General features: G+C 45.3%; 1 protein-coding gene across 1 annotated transcript in view; it reads right to left on the bottom strand.

Annotated features, from left to right (window-relative positions):
* Positions 1-17,311, bottom strand: part of CDH1 (cadherin 1) — a 95,528-nt gene that overhangs the window by 21,006 nt on the left and 57,211 nt on the right. Inside the window, exons 3-6 of the mRNA XM_058440381.1 lie at positions 8,951-9,174; positions 2,333-2,476; positions 2,052-2,207; positions 523-667 (exon numbers count right to left, since the gene is read on the bottom strand). Of these exons, the coding sequence (XP_058296364.1) occupies positions 523-667; positions 2,052-2,207; positions 2,333-2,476; positions 8,951-9,174 (669 nt within the window). The remainder of the gene's footprint in view (positions 1-522; positions 668-2,051; positions 2,208-2,332; positions 2,477-8,950; positions 9,175-17,311) is intronic.

Raw genomic sequence — 17,311 nt, 5'->3', positions numbered from 1 at the left:
GACAGAGTCTGGATCTGTCACCCAGGCTGGAGTGCAGTGGCGTGATCTCAGCTCACTGCAACCTCTGCCTCCCGGGTTCAAGCAATTCTCCTGCCTCAGCCTACCAAGTAGCTGGGATTACAGGCACCCACCACCACGCCCGGCTAATTTTTTTGTATTTTTAGTAGAGACGAGGTTTCACCATGTTGGTCAGGCTGGTCTTGAACTCCTGACCACAGGTGACCCACCCGCCTTGGCCTCCCAAAGTGCTGGGATTATAGGCATGAGCCACCATGCCCAGCCTAAAAAAAAAAATTTTTAATAATAAAAAAGGGAAGATTGTTCTTAAACTCTCCCTATTTTATATGTTTCCACAGGTAGACTGTTATACACACGCATATAACACAACAATGGCTTGCCAAGAAGTTCTGTCCATAGGAAGGATCAGCTTTAGTTACACAACCTTTGGGGTTGGACAACACTTTGGGGTCCAAAGAACCTAAGAGTCTTTCTGTGTATTCAGATTCTCATTAGTGGATATACCTGGAAGAGCACCTTCCATGACAGACCCCTTAAAGACCTCCTGGGTGAATTCGGGCTTGTTGTCATTCTGATCGGTCACTGTGATCACAATCTCCATTGGGTCCTCAACTGCATTCCCGTTGGATGACACAGCATGAGAGAAGAGCTGAAACAACCGAGTGAGGATGACCTGAGTTCTGATGAGGAAGAAAATGTGGGAGAAGGGGCCCGGCCAGAGCACAGTGCGCTCCCCCGGCTGCCACACCTTCCCACGCTCTGAGACCCCCAGTGGGTGACTTTTCTCACATATGTGCTGCTGCTGCTTTAGTGAGATCATAACAAGGTAAGACCCATGGGCTGGAGAACACCCCCACTGGCTCAGACCTCCCATTTCCCACACGAGGACCAGGGCATCAGACCTAGAGATACAGGTGGGGGCCTGAAAAACTCTTATTTCATGCCAGGTGAAACTTGCTCTGGTCCTTCTAGTCTAGCATTTCCCCCAGATATTTCTGAATTTGGTATCAATATATGACTTCCTGGCCAGGCATGGTGATTTATGTAATCTCAGCACTTTGGGAGGCCAAGGTGGGCAGATTGCTTGAGCTCAAGATTTCAAGACCAGCCTGGGCAACATAGCAAGATCTTGTTTCTACAAAAAATACAAAAATTAGCTGGGTGTGGTGGCCTGAGCCTTTAGTCTCAGCTACTCAGGCAGATGAGGTGGGAGTGTCGCTTGGGCCCAGAAGGTCCAGGCTGCAGTGAGCTATGATTGTACCACTGCACTCCAGCCTGAGTGACACAGGTAGACCCTGTCTCAAAAAAACAAATATCCAAAACAAAAACAAAAACAAAAAAAATGACCTCTTGGAGGCCGGGCGCGGTGGCTCACTCCTGTAATCTCAGCACTTTGGGAGGCCAAGTAGTGTGAATCGCTTGAGTTCAGGAGTTTGAGACCACTCTGGTCAACATGGTAAAACCCCATCTCTACTAAAAACAAAAAAATTAGCTGGGCGTGATGGCAGCTGCCTATAATCCAGCTACTCGGGAGGCTGAAGCAGGAGAATCACTTGAACCCGGGAAGTAGAGGTTGTGGTAAGCTGAGATCACATCATTGCATTCCAGCCTGGGTGACAGAGCGAAACTCTATCTCAAAAAAAAAAAAAAAAAAAAAGACCTCTTGGTTTTCCTAAGCTTGCTGCTCTCAAGCCCAAGAAATGAGTTTTGCTCCCTTATATCATCACTGTCCTGTTCCTTTAGGTCAGGGACTTCCAGCCCCAAGAACAGGTTGACATCTTGGGTCTAAATTTGTCCTGGTTGTATGAGGATGCATGGGGATTCTCCTTCCTTTCTTCCTGACAAGGAGAAAAATTAACAACCCCAAACTGTCCCACCTTCTCCCGTCATTTCTCCTTAGCAACAGGTCAAGAGGTGTCAAGTTAAGCTCCTCATGTGTTCAGAGCCTCTGATCTGGGGATCCAGCATGGGTTGACCAAAAAATCCCGGGTGGATGTTACCCCAGTGTCAACAAGCTTCTAAGAGACACTTACAGTGTATGTGGCAATGTGTTCTCTATCCAGAGGCTCTGTCACCTTCAGCCATCCTGTTTCTCTTTCAATAATAAAGACACCAACAGGGGGTGTGTCAGCTCCTTGGCCAGTGATGCTGTAGAAAACCTTGCCTTCTTTGTCTTTGTTGGATTTGATCTGAAGACAAAATGAAAGAAAAAGAATTAGTAAAGAAGGATCCCAACATTGGGTCTTTTCCCTTTCACTCCTTGGTACTTCTCTGCCAAATCTCTCCCAGAAAAATAGAGAACTTCTTTCTCTACCTGAACCAGGTTTTTAGGAAATGGGCCTTTTTCATTTTCTGGGCAGCTGATGGGAGGAATAACCCAGTCTCTCTTCTGTCTTCTGAGGCCAGGAGAAGAGTTGGGAAATGTGAGCAATTCTGCTTGGATTCCAGAAGCAGAGGCCTAAAAGGAAAGAAGATGAGGAACAAGATGAGACAGTTCAGGATGGATACTACGGGTCTAACAGTCCAACCTAGCCAGACAGTGTCCCCAGCCTTCCGTGGGCAGTGTACAGTTTGAATTTAATGACACATTCTCTTATCAATGACAAATTATATATATCCACCAAAATGACCAGTCAAAACAAAAACCAATGAGCCCCTTTGCTATATCATAAAGACTGCATTATCTTTTTATCTTTCTTAGTGTCCAGAGCTCAAATAATCATCATGCATACACAAGTATTGGTTTCAGGGTTTGATATTATAATTTACAAGTTGTTTCAAGCCTCCATAATCTCATTTTATTTTTATTTTTTTGAGACAAGATCTGGCTCTATCACTGAGGCTGGGGTACAGTGGCAAGATCTTGTCTCACTGCAACCTCTGCCTCCCAGGCTCAAGCCATCCCTTCCATCTCAGCCTCCTGAGTAGCTGGGGACTACAGGTGTGCACCACCATGCCTTATTAATTTTTGTATTTTTAGTAGACGTAGGGTTTTGCCATGTTACCCAGGCTGGTCTCGAACTTGTGAGCTTAAGCAATTTGGCCTCCCAAAATGCTGGGATTACAGGTATGAGCCATCACACCCAGCCCACAATGTAATTTTTAATAGCAACATTATACTCTGATGATTTAATATCAGAGCTTACTCAACAACTGAATATTTGGGTTTTCAATTTCTTTTCTTTTCTTTTTTTAAATAGAGACAGGGTCTTGCTCTGTCACCCAGGCTGGAGTGCAGTGAAGTGATCAAAGCTCACTGCAGCCTTGAACTCCTGAGCTCAGGTGAGCCTCTGACCTCAGCCTACCAAGTAGCTGGAACTACAGGCATGCACCACCACGTGCACCTAATTTTTTAAATTTTTTTAATTTTTGTAGAGGCAGGGTCTTGCCATCTTGCCCAGACTAGTGTTGAACTCCTGGGCTCAAGTGATTCTCCTGCTTTGGCTTCCCTATTTGCTGGGATTACAGGTGTGAGTCACTGCACCAAGCCTCTTTTATGTTTTTCTTGGGGACATAGGTCCTCAAAGTGGAGTTATCCCAAAACAAGTAGATTTTGAGAACTGGTACTAAGAACTACTTTGTGATCAATATAAATCTCTTCATCTCACTGTATCATTATATGTATATGGTTTCCATTTGTTCTAATAGAAGCTGTTGGGATGGAAGCCAAAAACACCCTTTGAGACTTGTATTGAACAGTTTTCATATGCAATAAAGATAACTTTATGCACATGCAGGGAAATAAGAGAGTTGAAAATGGAAGGAAAATATTTGCCAAATTGTTTAAGTGTTTTAAAGTGATTACTGGTAACACAGCAAAGTTTCCAGGGGAAAATTCTATCTCTCACCCTCCACATAAAAACTCAGTCACTGATCATTGCTTGCCAAGTTTGAGTTCAGCTCTATTTTCTGGCTTTAAGATTGAAGATGCACCAGATACATGTGAGATATGACCAGGTATCATCACAGAACCCTTCCTCAAAGCTGCACACTGGCCACATGTGCACACATGCGTACACACCTACGCTCTCTGCCCTCTACATCTGGTGTTTGTCTCCTAGAGAGGCAGCCCAGCCTGCGCCAAGGGCAGGCTCTGGAGCTAGACTGCCTGGCTTTGAATCCTTATGATGGTACCTCCTTGCCCCAGGAAGATATTACTTAATTTCGCTGTACTACAGCTTCCTGATGTCTGAAATGGGGATAATATTAGAACCTATCTCATATAATTCTTGGAAGGATTAAATGAGATGCTGGTATTGCACATTTAAAGTACTGTGAATAGTGCCTGAAACATAGTAAGTGCTCAATAAAGGTAATAATGGAGATGATGGTTGGACTGGTTGGAAAACACTGAGTTATGGTTTTATTGAGATTTGACCCCAGCACACGAACAAAATAAAAAACTGACCATCAACACTGTATCCTGGGCCAGGCGTGGTGGCTCACACCTGCAATCCCAGCACTTTGGGAGGCTAAGGTGGGCAGATCACTTGAGGTCAGGAGTTTGGGATCAGCTTGGCCAGCGTACCAAAACCCCACCTCTACTAAAAGTATGAAAATTAGCCGGGCATGGTGGCGCACATGAGGTCCCAACTACTCGGGAGGCTGAGGCATGAGAACCACTTGAACCCGGGAGGCAGAGGTTGCAGTGAGCTGAGATCACGCCACTGCACTCCAGCCTGGATGACAGAGAGAGATTCTGCCTCAAAAATAAATAAATAAATAAATACACAAAAATTAGCCAGGCATGGTGGCATGTGCCTGTAATTCAAGCTACTCAGGAGACTGAGGCAAGAAAATAGCTTGAATCTGGGAAGCGGAAGTTGTAGTGAGCCGAGATTGTGTCACTGCACTCCAATCTGGGAAACAGAGCAAGACTCTGTCTCAAAAACAAAAACAAAAACCAATTCCAGAAAAACCACTGAATCCTAAGGCTTACAACAGCCACCTTGGCCAGGCGCGGTGGCTCATGCCTGTAATCCCAGCAGGCTTTTTCCTTTGGGAGGCTGAGGCAGGTGGATCACCTGAGGTGAGCTCGAGACCAGCCTGGCTGACATGGTGAAATCCCGTCTCTACTAATATTACAAAAATTAGCTGGGTGTGGTGGCGCATACCTGTAATCCCAGCTACTGGGGAGGCTGAGGCAGAAGACTTGCTTGAACCCAGGAGGTGGAGGTTGCAGTGACCTGAGATTGTGCCATTGCACTCTAGCCTGGGTGACAAGAGTGAAACTCTGTCTCAAACAAATAAACAAACAAAACAACAAAAACTGGCCACCTTGCACAGCCATGGTGAGCACATGGGCACTGATGGATGAATGCAAACCCAGTTATTATCACATTGAAAGGAAAGGAACATGCATGCCTTGCTGACATCAGGACTATGGAATATTTTCAGAGAATGATTAATGATGAACACTGTGCTGGCAAAACATCACACTAACATTTTCATGCGTGAAATGAAAGAGAGTCATGCCTGAAAACACTGCACATGGAACTGATCCCTCAGAAAAATAGGATACCAGGGGGGTGTGGTGGCTCACGCCTGTAATCCCAACACTTTGGGAGGCCGAGGCAGGTGGATTGCTTGAGGTCAGCAGTTTGAGACCAGCCTGGCCAACATGGTAAAACCCTGTCTCTACTAAAAACACAAACAGAAGGGAAGGGGAAGGGGAAGAAAAGAAAAGTAAAAATAAAAAAGAAAAGAAAGGAAAGATGCCAGACTGAGAAAACTCACCCAAATAAGGTAAAAGAACTAGAGACTAAGATCAATTCTTATACAAATTGAGAGATTTTGAGCCTGCGCAACAAGGTGAGACCCTATCTCTACAAAAAAAAAAAAAAAAATTAGCCGGGCATCATGGTGCACCCTGTGTCCCAGCTACATGGAAGATTGAGGCAGGAGGATTAATTGAGCCTGGGAGGTCAAGGCTGCAGTGAGTTGTGTTCCCGCCACTGCACTCCAGCCTGGGTGACAGAGCAAACTCTCTGTCTCCAAAAAAAAAAAAGATTTTGTTACCTGGATATGTTGTTTCTTAAAAAAGTTAAAAATTAAAAAATATATAATGAAAGCGAGGTAAGACTGCCATCTAATTACAGTACCACCTGGTTCCAGAAGGATCCTTTGAACTATAGAGACAAACCAAGGTGAATCTCAAACCAGCTGAGGCATAATCTGCTACCTACCACCCAATATCCACTCTTTGTTTCTGATTGAAAACAAAATAAAAACCTATCTCTCCAATGTATATCTCAATTTTGTAATTCTGGAATATACATTCCAGAAATGTATTCATATAAAAGACTACATTCCCTACACTGCACGTGCAGCTAGATGTGCTCATGAGGCTAAGTTGTGGCCAGTGTTTCTCAAGTGTTGCTTGTGGAGAATTCCACAAAGGTTGGGCTGGGCGCGGTGGCTCACGCCTGTAATCCCAGCACTTTGGGAGGCTGAGGCGGGTGGATCACAAGGTCAGGAGTTCAAGACCAGCCTGGCCAAGATGGTGAAACCTCGTCTCTACTAAAAATACAAAAAAATAAGCCGGGCTTGGTAGTGGGCACCTGTAATCCCAGCCACTCAGGAGGCTGACACAGAGAATTGCTTGAACCCGGGAGGCGGAGGTTGCAGTGAGCCGAGATTGCAACACTGCACTCCAGCCTGGGCGACAGAGCAAGACTCGTCTCAAAAAAAAAAAAAAAAAAAAAAAAAAAAAAAAAAAAAAAGGCAGACAGATAACTAAGTAATGAATTTTTATGCTACTCCTTTCTCCTTCTTATTGCTTAGAATAAAGACATGATTTAAAAAAATAAAAAAAGACGTGATGACAAGCTCCAGCCACCATCTGGGATCATGAGATTTCCTTGAGGATGAAGTCATGTGCTGAGGATGACGGAGCAAAAAGGAAAGGGGGAACCTGGGCTCTTGATGACTATCAAGTCTCCATACTGGGCACAGCTTACCCTAGGGCTTCCTTAACTTGAAGAATAAACCACGACATAAACCACGACAACTGGGAGATTTATATAACATGTACTTGAACCTAATCCTGATACAGCAGACACGGAGGCAGAGACAAAGTTCAAAAGATGTGGAAGAAAAGTTGAAGACCCAAACTCAAAACTGTCCCTGCAGCCGGGCGCAGTGGCTCAAACCTATAATCCCAGCACTTTGGGAGGCTGAGGTGGGCAGATCACTTGAGGTCAGGAGTTCGAGACCAGGCTGGCCAACATGGTGAAACCCATCTCTACTAAAAATACAAAAATTAGCCAGGCATGGTGGCGGGTGCCTGTAATCCCAGCTACTTGAGAGACTGAGGCAGAAGAATTGTTTGAACCCAGGAGGCAGAAGTTGCCATGAGCCAAAATTGCGCCACTGCCCTCCAGCCTGGGAGACAGAGCAAGACTCTGTCTCTAAAAAAATAAAACTGTCTCTGGATCATAAGAGGCTTCCACACACAGCTGCCTAGCAAGGACTCACTACGCTGAATTTTTTTCACATGAATGATGGCATCCCTTGGAGACTTTGAGTCAAGGAGCTATGTTAATATAGTCCTATAGTATTAGATTCCTCATTTTTCTGGTCTAATTACACCAGGGAGAAAAATCAGATCAAGAAGACCATTAAGTTCCAAGAGTATCAAGAGTCTTCAGGGAGAAAAGAAGATGTTACTGGCCCTGGCACTTACAACACATTCCACACTTCCAAAGCAGTAAGCAGGACACAACCAGAATATCCCCCAGAGAGACATTTCGGTAGGAAGCACCACGGGAGCACTTGAGAAACTGGCTTCGAGTAACAACCCCTAGAAACATTCCTGCTAAGAACCTAGGCAGACATCCATCCATCCTTCCATTCATGGCCAATTCATCTGGTTGTCTGTTCCTGGTATGGGCCGGACCTAAGGCCAGGCACTGCAAATACAATGGGAAAGGGTCTTGTGGAGGTTATAGTCTAATGGGGTAAGAGCTGCCCACTGGTTCTTCTCCTTCTTTGCCAAGACTCTTCTTACTGGAAGCACAAAAAGCAAAATGATCAGAGAATCCACACTCGGCCAGGCATGGTGGCTCACTCCTGTAATCCCAGCACTTTGGGAGGCCAAGGCAGACAGATCAATTGAGGTCAGGAATTCGAGACCAGCCTTGCCAACATGGTGAAACCCTGCCTCTACTAAAAATACAAAAATTAGCCGGGTGTGGTGGTGGGCGCCTGTAATCCCAGCTACTCAGAAGGTTGAGGCAGGAGAATCACTTGAACTGGGGAGGTGGAGGTTGCTGTTAGTCACGCCACTGCACTCCAGCCTGGGCCATGGAGTGAGACTACATCTTAAAAAAAAAAGAGAGAGAGAGAGAGAGAGAGAAGAAGAATCCAGTTTTCATTCATTCTTCCTCCCCCAGGAGGGGAGTGGTAAAGACAGCTAACAATGACTAAGTATGCCTTGCGTATTTTTAGCATTTCACATGTATTAATTCCATCCTCACTATTGTCTCCATTTTACAGATAAGGAAGCTCAAGCATAGAGAGGTGATGTAACTCCTCCAACATTAACCAAGTAGTAAATGGCACGGCTGAGATTCAGTCCCAGACGGTATCCAGGCCTTTACCACTCTTCCACACTACCCGATCCCCACACCCCAAAAACTCTAGCAAGAATCATTCAGTTAGACCAAGAGCCCTCAACTCGGGCTGATTTGTCCCCCCAGAGGCCATGGGCAACATGTGGAGATACTTTGGGTTGTCACACCTGGTGGAAGTGCTACTGGTGTCTAACCAGTTAAGGCCAGGGATGCTTGCTAAACATCCTACATAGTGCACAGGACAACCCCTACAACTCAAAATCATCCAGCCCAAAATGTCAATGGTACCAAGGCTGAGAAATCTGGATTAGACAGTGCACTAAAACAACAGCGAACTTCTCAGAAAAATGCCAACATACCTGATGGGGCGGGGGGCGGTGGTGGTGCCCCACTGTATTCAGCGTGACTTTCGTGGAAAACTTTCTGTAGGTAGAGTCCCAGGCGTAGACCAAGAAATGGATCTGTGGGTTATGAAACTGTAAAGGCCTTTTGACTGTAATCACACCATCTGTGCCCACTTTGAATCGGGTGTCGAGGGAAAAATAGGCTGTCCTTTGTCGACCGGTGCAATCTTCAAAACTCACTGCAGGGCAGAAATTACAGAGATTAGGAAATTGGACAGATTAAAGACAAGAGCATTCCTTCTCCAAAGAGTGAACTTGTGGGAAGCCTCCCACAAAACCAAACACAACCAAAACAAATCATAATCCGGTGACAGAACAACAAAGCTATCACCATTTACAGGATGACTTCCTTGTGCTCTGATTTCTTTCTCATCTTCTTGTCAATTGAAAATATTATCTTATCAAGAAAGTAACTTCTCGGCTGGGTGTGGGGGCTCATGTCTGTCATCCCAGCACTTTGGGAGGCTGAGGTGGGTGGGTCACTTGAGGTCAGGAGCTTGAGACCAGCCTGGTCCAGCATGGTGAAACCCCATCTCTACTAAAAATACAAAAATTAGCCAGGCGTGATGGTAGGTGCCTTTAATCGCAGCTGCTCGGGAGGCTGAGGCAGGAGAATCGCTTGAACCTGGGAGGCGGAGGTTGCAGTGAGCCAAGATCGCACCACTGCACTCCTGCCTGGGCAACAGAGGGAGACTCAAAAAAGATGAAAGTAATTTCTCTTTTTCAATAACAACAAAAAAAGGAGGCTGCTCTGTCCATTGGCCCTTGCCAGTCAGCATGAGAACAGATCACTAAAATAACTGGGACTGAAGACCTATTGTTCCCAGAAGTTAGTGCCTAAGGTACAGTGAGAAGCCATTTACATTTAAATAAGCCATTTACATTTAGAACAACAGTGGCAGATAATGAGAGAGCCAGCAAGCAGTAATGGTTAAGAGTAGACTCTGGACCAAACTGCCTGGTTTAAGTCCCAGCTCTGCCACCTATGAGCTCTGTGACTTCAGGCAAGTTACTTAACCTCTCTGTGCCTCAGTCTGCCTATCTGTAGAATGATGGCAACAATAGTAACTATCTACTATGATTGTTTTAAGGTACATAGACAGCACCTTGCACATAACAAGCATTATATTAGTTTGTTAAATACAAATTTTAAAACAAATATAGCTTTGATTAATCATTGATTCAGCCCCCATGAGTATTCCACAAAAGTCACCGATAAGTCAATAGTTACTGACTGCTGATTACATGAATATCTTCTGAGGAACCAAGAGGTGTTACCTACTTGCAGCCTAGGGCACAGAGGAGAAACTGATCAATTGATCACTGTCAGAGAGATGGTGAAGGTTTCACAGGAAAAAGTCTTTAACCTGACCATGCAGGGTAGCAAGACAAATGCAAAAGACAGAAAAGGACTACTTGGGTGGAGAATGTTATGACCAATGGCTTAGAGACAAAACTACTTAAAGCTCTATAGCTATTAAAATATTAAAACTTTAAAAAGTATTAATATCGGCCAGGCATAGTGGCTCATGCCTGTAATTCCAGCACTTTGGGAGGTTGAGGCAGGTGGATTAATTGAGCCTAAGAACTTGAGACCAGCCTGAGCTACATAAGGAGACCCCATCTCTACAAAAAAATAAAAATAAAATTAGCTGGTCGTGGTGGTACACACCTGTGGTTCCAGCTACTTGAGAAGATGAGATGGGAGGATCACTTGAGCCCAGGAAATTGAGGCTGCAGTGAGCCATGATTGCACCACTGCACTCCAGCCTGGGCAACAGAGTGAGACCCCGTATCAAAAAAAAAAAAAAAAAAAAAAAGTCTGGGCACAGTGGCTCATGCCTGTAACCCCAGCATTTTGAGAGGCCAAGGTGGGCAGATCACTTGAGGTCAGGAGTTTGAGACCAGCCTGGCCAACATGACGAAACCCTGTCTCTACTAAAAATACAAAAAAAATTAGCCAGGCGTAGTGGCAGGCGCCTGTAATTCCAGCCACTTGGGAGGCTGAGGCAGGAGAATCTCTTGAACCTGGAAGGTGGAGGTTGCAGTGAGCTGAGATTGCGCCACTGCACTGCAGCCTGGGCAACAGAGTGAGACTCCATCTCAAAAAATAAATAAAAGTAATCAAAACTTTAAAAAGTATTAATACCCTAAAACTGGAGAAGCTGTGGTTGAAGCATCTACACTATACATTAGAATCTCAAAGGACTCATTCAAATAGGTAACCATCAAGCTATATGCCAGACACTGTTGGACTGTGAGGACAAAATCGTGACGAAGATAGTTAAGGTTTCTGCTCTCATTGAGCTTACACTACTGAGGAAGAGATGGACAAAGACAGAAACTTAAAATTTCAGGCAGTGGTAAGTAATAGGTAGAAAGAAATTAAAATAAAAGAGGGTGATATAAGAGTGGCAGAGGAGAAGGGAGTTTGCTGAAGATGTAACATCTATTGCATGGTGAGGGCAGGCCTTTCTGAGGTAGGACCATCTGAGCTGGGACCTGAAGGAGCCAGCCTTGCAGAAGCCTGGCTCAAAGAAGCTTCCAGGCAGAGGGGAACAGCCGATAAGACCATTCATTCTAGGAAACTCTCAGCTTGGCCTGTTTTCCTCCCTTTCAAATAATTGTCCGATGGAATTTCTATTTCATCCAAGTGCTCTTTTATAAAAATTCCTGCCGTCCTATCTTACAAGGCTAGACAAGAGGATCAGGTTTCTGCCAGAAAGCCCTGAAGCCATCCCTGACGCCTGGGCAGCAGTTCTCATTTCTTCCACCAGGGGCCACCCTTGCAAACATTTCTGAAGCCAACAGCCCTGCCCTTGCCAGAGAAAAATAAGACCACGTTTGGGGGTGAGAGGGGAAGTACCAGATTTTCTCCATTTTGAAGATGACACTGAGGCTCACAGAGGTTAAGAAATTTACCTGACATCCTGTAACTATTAAATGGCAGAGCTGAGACAGGCCCTTAACATGGGTTAGTCTCATGGTTGGCTCTTCCTCTCTCTGGAGAGACCCTATTAAGGCCTTGGTTGTTTTTTTTTTAATAATATTTTTCGTAGAGATGGGGTCTTGTTATGTTGCCCAGGCTGGTCTTGAACTCCTGGACTCAACCAGTCTTCCTGCCTCGGCCTCCCAAAGTGCTAGGATGACAGGCGTTGAGCCAGTGTGCCCGGCCAACCTTTTTTTTTTTTTTAATTATTATTATTATTTTTTGAGACAGAGTATCGCTCTATTGCCAGGCTGGAGTGCAGTGGCACGATCTTGGCTCACTGAAACCTCTGCCTCCTGGGTTCAAGCAATTCTCCTGCCTCAGCCTCCCGAGTAGCTGGGATTACAGGCGTGTGCCACAACACCTGGCTAATTTTTGTAATTTTTGTAGAGACAGGGTTTCACCATGTTGTCCAGGCTGGTCTCAAACTTCTGACCTCAGGTGATCCACCCACCTCGGCCTCCCAAAGTGCTGGGATTACATGAATGAGCCACCACACCCGGCCCCAACCTTGGTTATTTTTAAAAGGAAGATTATGCCTCCAAGCTAGGATCCCAAGACTGAGATCAGAGGCTACCCCATGCAATAGCTGGGAGTCTGCTACCTGGCAAATAAACTGAGCAACCAAACCAGGAAGAGTTCATTCATAGGAAGGGAGCTGTGTCATTCAAAGAGTCGCCCACCTGACCCTCCCTCCCAGTTTGTTAAAAAAAAAAAAAAAAAAAATCACCACCATGCCCCAACCAACCCCTACCTTCTCAGCCCTTAGACTGGGTCTACAACTCACTTCCACAACTTGAAGGGAAGGATGGGGTGAGCAGGGGGAGCCGTAATAAATGACGGGAAGACACAGACAAGGAAAAAGGGCTGGACCCAGGGTCTGCGACTGGATTATAAACCCAGATTCTGCCATGTTCTGGCTGGGTGGCTTTAGCAAATTGCTAAACCTCTATGGGCCTTGGCCTTCTCTACTATAACATAAAGGTTATCACCACTGTTTGAGCCTACCTCTAGGGTTTTGTGAAGACCAAGACAGTGAATGAGATGACATTTTTTAAGTTAAAAAGCAATGAAAGTAGAAGAGATGACTATTATTTCTGTGTATTTGGGTAGACAAGTGTTTGTTAACTGAACAGCTGAGCCATAAGATGATGAAAGAATCAAGAAGGAATGCCAAGTCCTTAAAGGATGGGCAGATACCATCCTTTTAAGTCTAAAATAGGAATTTCTTTTCAAACTAGCAAAACCAGATGCTCTTCAAAAAGTCCTCCCCCACCCCCAGCAGAAGTAATGGGGCAACTAGGTCATCTTTAGGGGCTTGTCATGTAAACAGGGAATGAGGGCTGCACTGAATTCCTTTCTCCAGCCTTCCCAAATTTAGGCAGTGAAAGTTGAGACAAGCATGATTGGACTTGCCAAGGGTGGTGGCCTGAAAAAATGAAAATGGTTTTGCAAATAACTTGATCCAAGGCACTTAACCTGCTTTGGGGCACCTCATCTTAATGGTGGTTAAGCCCTACCCTTTGAGAAGTGAGAGTATGACGGGGAGCCCCAACCTGAATTCCAGGTGCTCATAAGACTCATTATGTCCCCATGCAACCTGATCCCCTGGGCTGATTATAGGAAATTATAGGAAAGATTGAAAGGTTCTCCAGCTCCAGGAAGGCTCTGGGAAGCTCATTGTCACGCTGGCAAGGGCTGGGTTGTCTCTGAGCCTGGCAAGTGGGAGGAAAGAAGAATGGCAAAATGTTGAAACTAGAGGATCAGTATACGGGGACTGGGTATATTTTGACATGCCCATAATAAAAAGCTAACAAAAATAAAGCTAACAAGGGTCTAAGTGTTCTTTAACCCAGCGTGCCCACCTTTCATAAACTTATTTGGTCACTTGTTGTAAAACTAAATCCCAACAAAAGAAGCTAAGACCCCATTCCCCACTACTGGCCATCTCTAGGTGGGAAAATCTTTTTTTTTTTTTTTTTTTTTTTTTTTTGAGTGTCACTCTGTTACCCAGGCTGGAGTGCAATGGTGTAATCTCAGCTCACTGCAACCTCTGCCTCCCAGATTCAAGCAATTCTGCTTCAGCCTCCTGAGTAGCCGGGATTACAGGTGCCCACCACCACGCCCAGCTAATTTTTGTATTTTTAGTACAGACAAGGTTTCACCATGTTGGCCAGGCTGGTCTTGAACTCCTGACCTCAAGTGATCCGCCTGCCTCTGCCTCCCAAAGTGCTGGGATTATAGGTGTGAGGCACTGTGCCCAGCTGGGAAAGTCTTTTCACTACAACAATATCATCACCATCATCAAAAACTGCAGCCTCAACTAAGCTTCAACTAGCTTTTGTGAACTATTTTATTCACATTTTATTTAATTTTATTTGTGTGCTTTTTGAGACAGGTCTCTGTCACCTAGGGTGGAATGCAGTGGTGCAAACATTGCTCACTGCAGCCTTGGCTTTCTGGGCTCAAGCAATCCTCCTGCTTCAGCCTCCTGAGTAGCTGGGGCTACAGGTACATGCCACCATGCCTGGCTAATTTTATTTTTTGTAGAGATGGGGTCTGACTATGTTGCCCAGGCTGGTCTCAAACTCCTGGGCTCAAGCAATCTTCCGGCTTTGGCCTCCCAAAGTGCTGGGATTACAGAAGTGAATCACTGCGCCCAGCCTCATTTTAATTTTTTGAGAAAAGGTTTTACTCTGTCACCCAGGCTAAAGTGCAGTGGCACAAACGCTAGCTCACCACAGCCTCAGCTTCCTGGGCTCAAACAATCCTCCCACCTCATCCTCCAGACTAGCTGAGACTACAGGTGTACTCCACCGCAGCTAATTTTTAATGATTGTTTGTAGGGGCAGGGTCTCGCTATCATGCCCAGCCTGGCCTTGAACATCTGGCCTCGGACTTCTGGCCTCAGGTGATCCACCTGCCTCAGCCTCCCAAAGTTCTGGGATTACAGGCATGAGCCACCATGCTTGGCCTATTTTATTAGTATTTTAAACGTGTAGAATATTAATGTGCCATGCTCTATTTTAAGCATGTGCTGCCACACCCAGCTAATTTTTGTATTTTTTGTATTTCAGCAAAAAATGTAATTTTATGTTTACAAGACTAGATGGGGTTTTGCCATGTTGCCCAGGCGGGTCTTGAATTCCTGGCCTCAAGCAATCCACCGATCTCAGCCTCCCAAAGTGCTGGGATTACAGATACAAGTATTGTGCCTGGCCAGGAGGCAGTTTGAAAACAACAACAACATATTTTCCTTACATATCCTTGTATTACTTTGCCTGTTACAATTAGAATGAATTCCTCTTTTTTTTAATGACAAAAACTAGTAAGAATGACTTTCAAAAAGTGTTTTTAACACTCTGTGACCACTGCATGCTGTTATTAAACCTACAGTGCCCCACTTTCTAGCCTACTGGGCAAAAGTAGCTTTCAAGAGAGGACCCCAAGAGAGATGACTGATGTTCAAATACAAATGAAATCCAAGTTCATGAAAAGCTTTTGGTCCCGGGCAGGCTCTGAGCACTCAGCAACATTCCTTGCTTGAAATTGCCATCATGCCACACGGAACAGTCCCACTTTGACGATCCCGTTTCTTCTCCCACGCCCGCCTGGTCCCATAACTGGAATGTGAGTGGGTAGAAACAAGACAGTCTCAAAAGCCTCTATATTATTTTCAGAAGATGTTGGGATTTAAGGACAGGGGCCAGCTATGAAAGGCAGCAAACCATAGCTGAGTTATTTGGTAACCAGTGGGATAACCTAGTGTCTTAGACGCAACTAGTTGGAAGCAGTGTTTTGTCCACACTGCACACAAAGGGGCACGTTGTGGATTGCCTCCCTCTCATCAGAACACATTTCCCACAGCAAACTGCATTTAGCAATTTTTTTTTTTTTTAAGACAGAGTCTCGCACTGTCACCTGGGCTGGAGTGCAATGGCAGGATCTCAACTCACTGCAACCTCTGCCTCCCGGGTTCAAGCCATTCTCCTGCCTCAGCCTCCCGAGTAGCTGGGATTACAGGTGCCTGCCACCATGCCCAGCTAATTTTTTGTATTTTTAGTAGAGACGGGGTTTCACTATGTTGGCTAGGATAACCTCGAACTCCTAACCTCATGATCCGCCTTCCTCAGCCTCCCAAAGTGCTGGGATTAGCCACCGCACCCGGCCTGCATTTAGCTTTATTCAAAGACCATTTGAATTTGAGAGCTCAGTCTCAGTTATGCATAAAAACTGGAGGACAAGATCAGAGAACTGGCTGGGCATGGTGGCTCATGCCTGTAATCCCAGCACTTTGGGAGGCCGAGGCAGGTGGATCACCTGAGGTCAGGAGTTCAAGACCAGCCTGGTCAACATGGTGAAACCCCGTCTCTACTAAAAATACAAAAAATTAGCCAGCGTGGTGGTGGGCGCCTGTAATCCCAGCTACTCGGGAGGCCGGGACAGGAGAATTGCTCGAACACAGGAGGCAGAAGTTGCAGTGAGCAGAGATTGCACCATTGCACTCCAGTGTAGGTGACAGAGCAAAAAAGACTCCATCTCAAAAAAAAAAAAAAAGGCTGGGTGTGGTGGCTCACGCCTGTAATCCCAGCACTTTGGGAGGCCAAGGCAGGTGGATCACGAGGTCAGGAGATGGAGACCATCATGGCTAACATGGTGAAACCCCGTCTCTACTAAAAAATACAAAAAAAATTAGCCGGGCATGGTGGCACGTGCCTGTAGTCCCAGCTACTCGGGAGGCTGAGGCAGGAGAATGGTGTGAACCTGGGAGGTGGAGCTTGCAGTGAGCCAAGATCGCGCCACTGCACTCCAGCCTGGGCGACACAGTGAGACTCCGTCTCAAAAAAAAAAAATCAGAGAACTAGCCAGGCATGGTGGCTCATACCTGTAATCTCACCATTTTGCGAGGCCAAGGCAGGAGGATCACTTGAACCCAGGAGTTTGAGACTAGCCTGGGCAACATAGTGAGACCCCATCTCTTAAAATTAAAAAAAAAAAAAATGAAATCTAACTTGATGGATGAAAGGAATCCTGGGGAGACAGCCTCATTCAGCTAGTTAGGCATTTTTCTTTTTGCTGGTTAGGGACGGTGTTTCTAACTCCATCTCCACAGATACTGCTGCCTGTAAGATTTCCTTCCAGGCTATTTTCTTAGATGACACTGGGGATTCTGGCATGTGTTCTTTTAATGAGTGTTAATGAAATCAGTAAACATTACAGGTTTATTGAGCATTCATGCTCTGCAGAAAATGTAATTTTATGTTTACAAATGCAAGACTAGCCTGAGCAACATAGCGAAACCTCATTTCTTTTTTTTTTTTTTTTTT

Source organism: Hylobates moloch, unplaced genomic scaffold, assembly GCF_009828535.3.
Source record: "Hylobates moloch isolate HMO894 unplaced genomic scaffold, HMol_V3 SCAFFOLD_6, whole genome shotgun sequence".
NCBI lineage: Eukaryota > Metazoa > Chordata > Mammalia > Primates > Hylobatidae > Hylobates > Hylobates moloch.
Note: the sequence above shows the minus strand (reverse complement) of the source record. Positions and strands in the feature narration are given on the sequence as shown.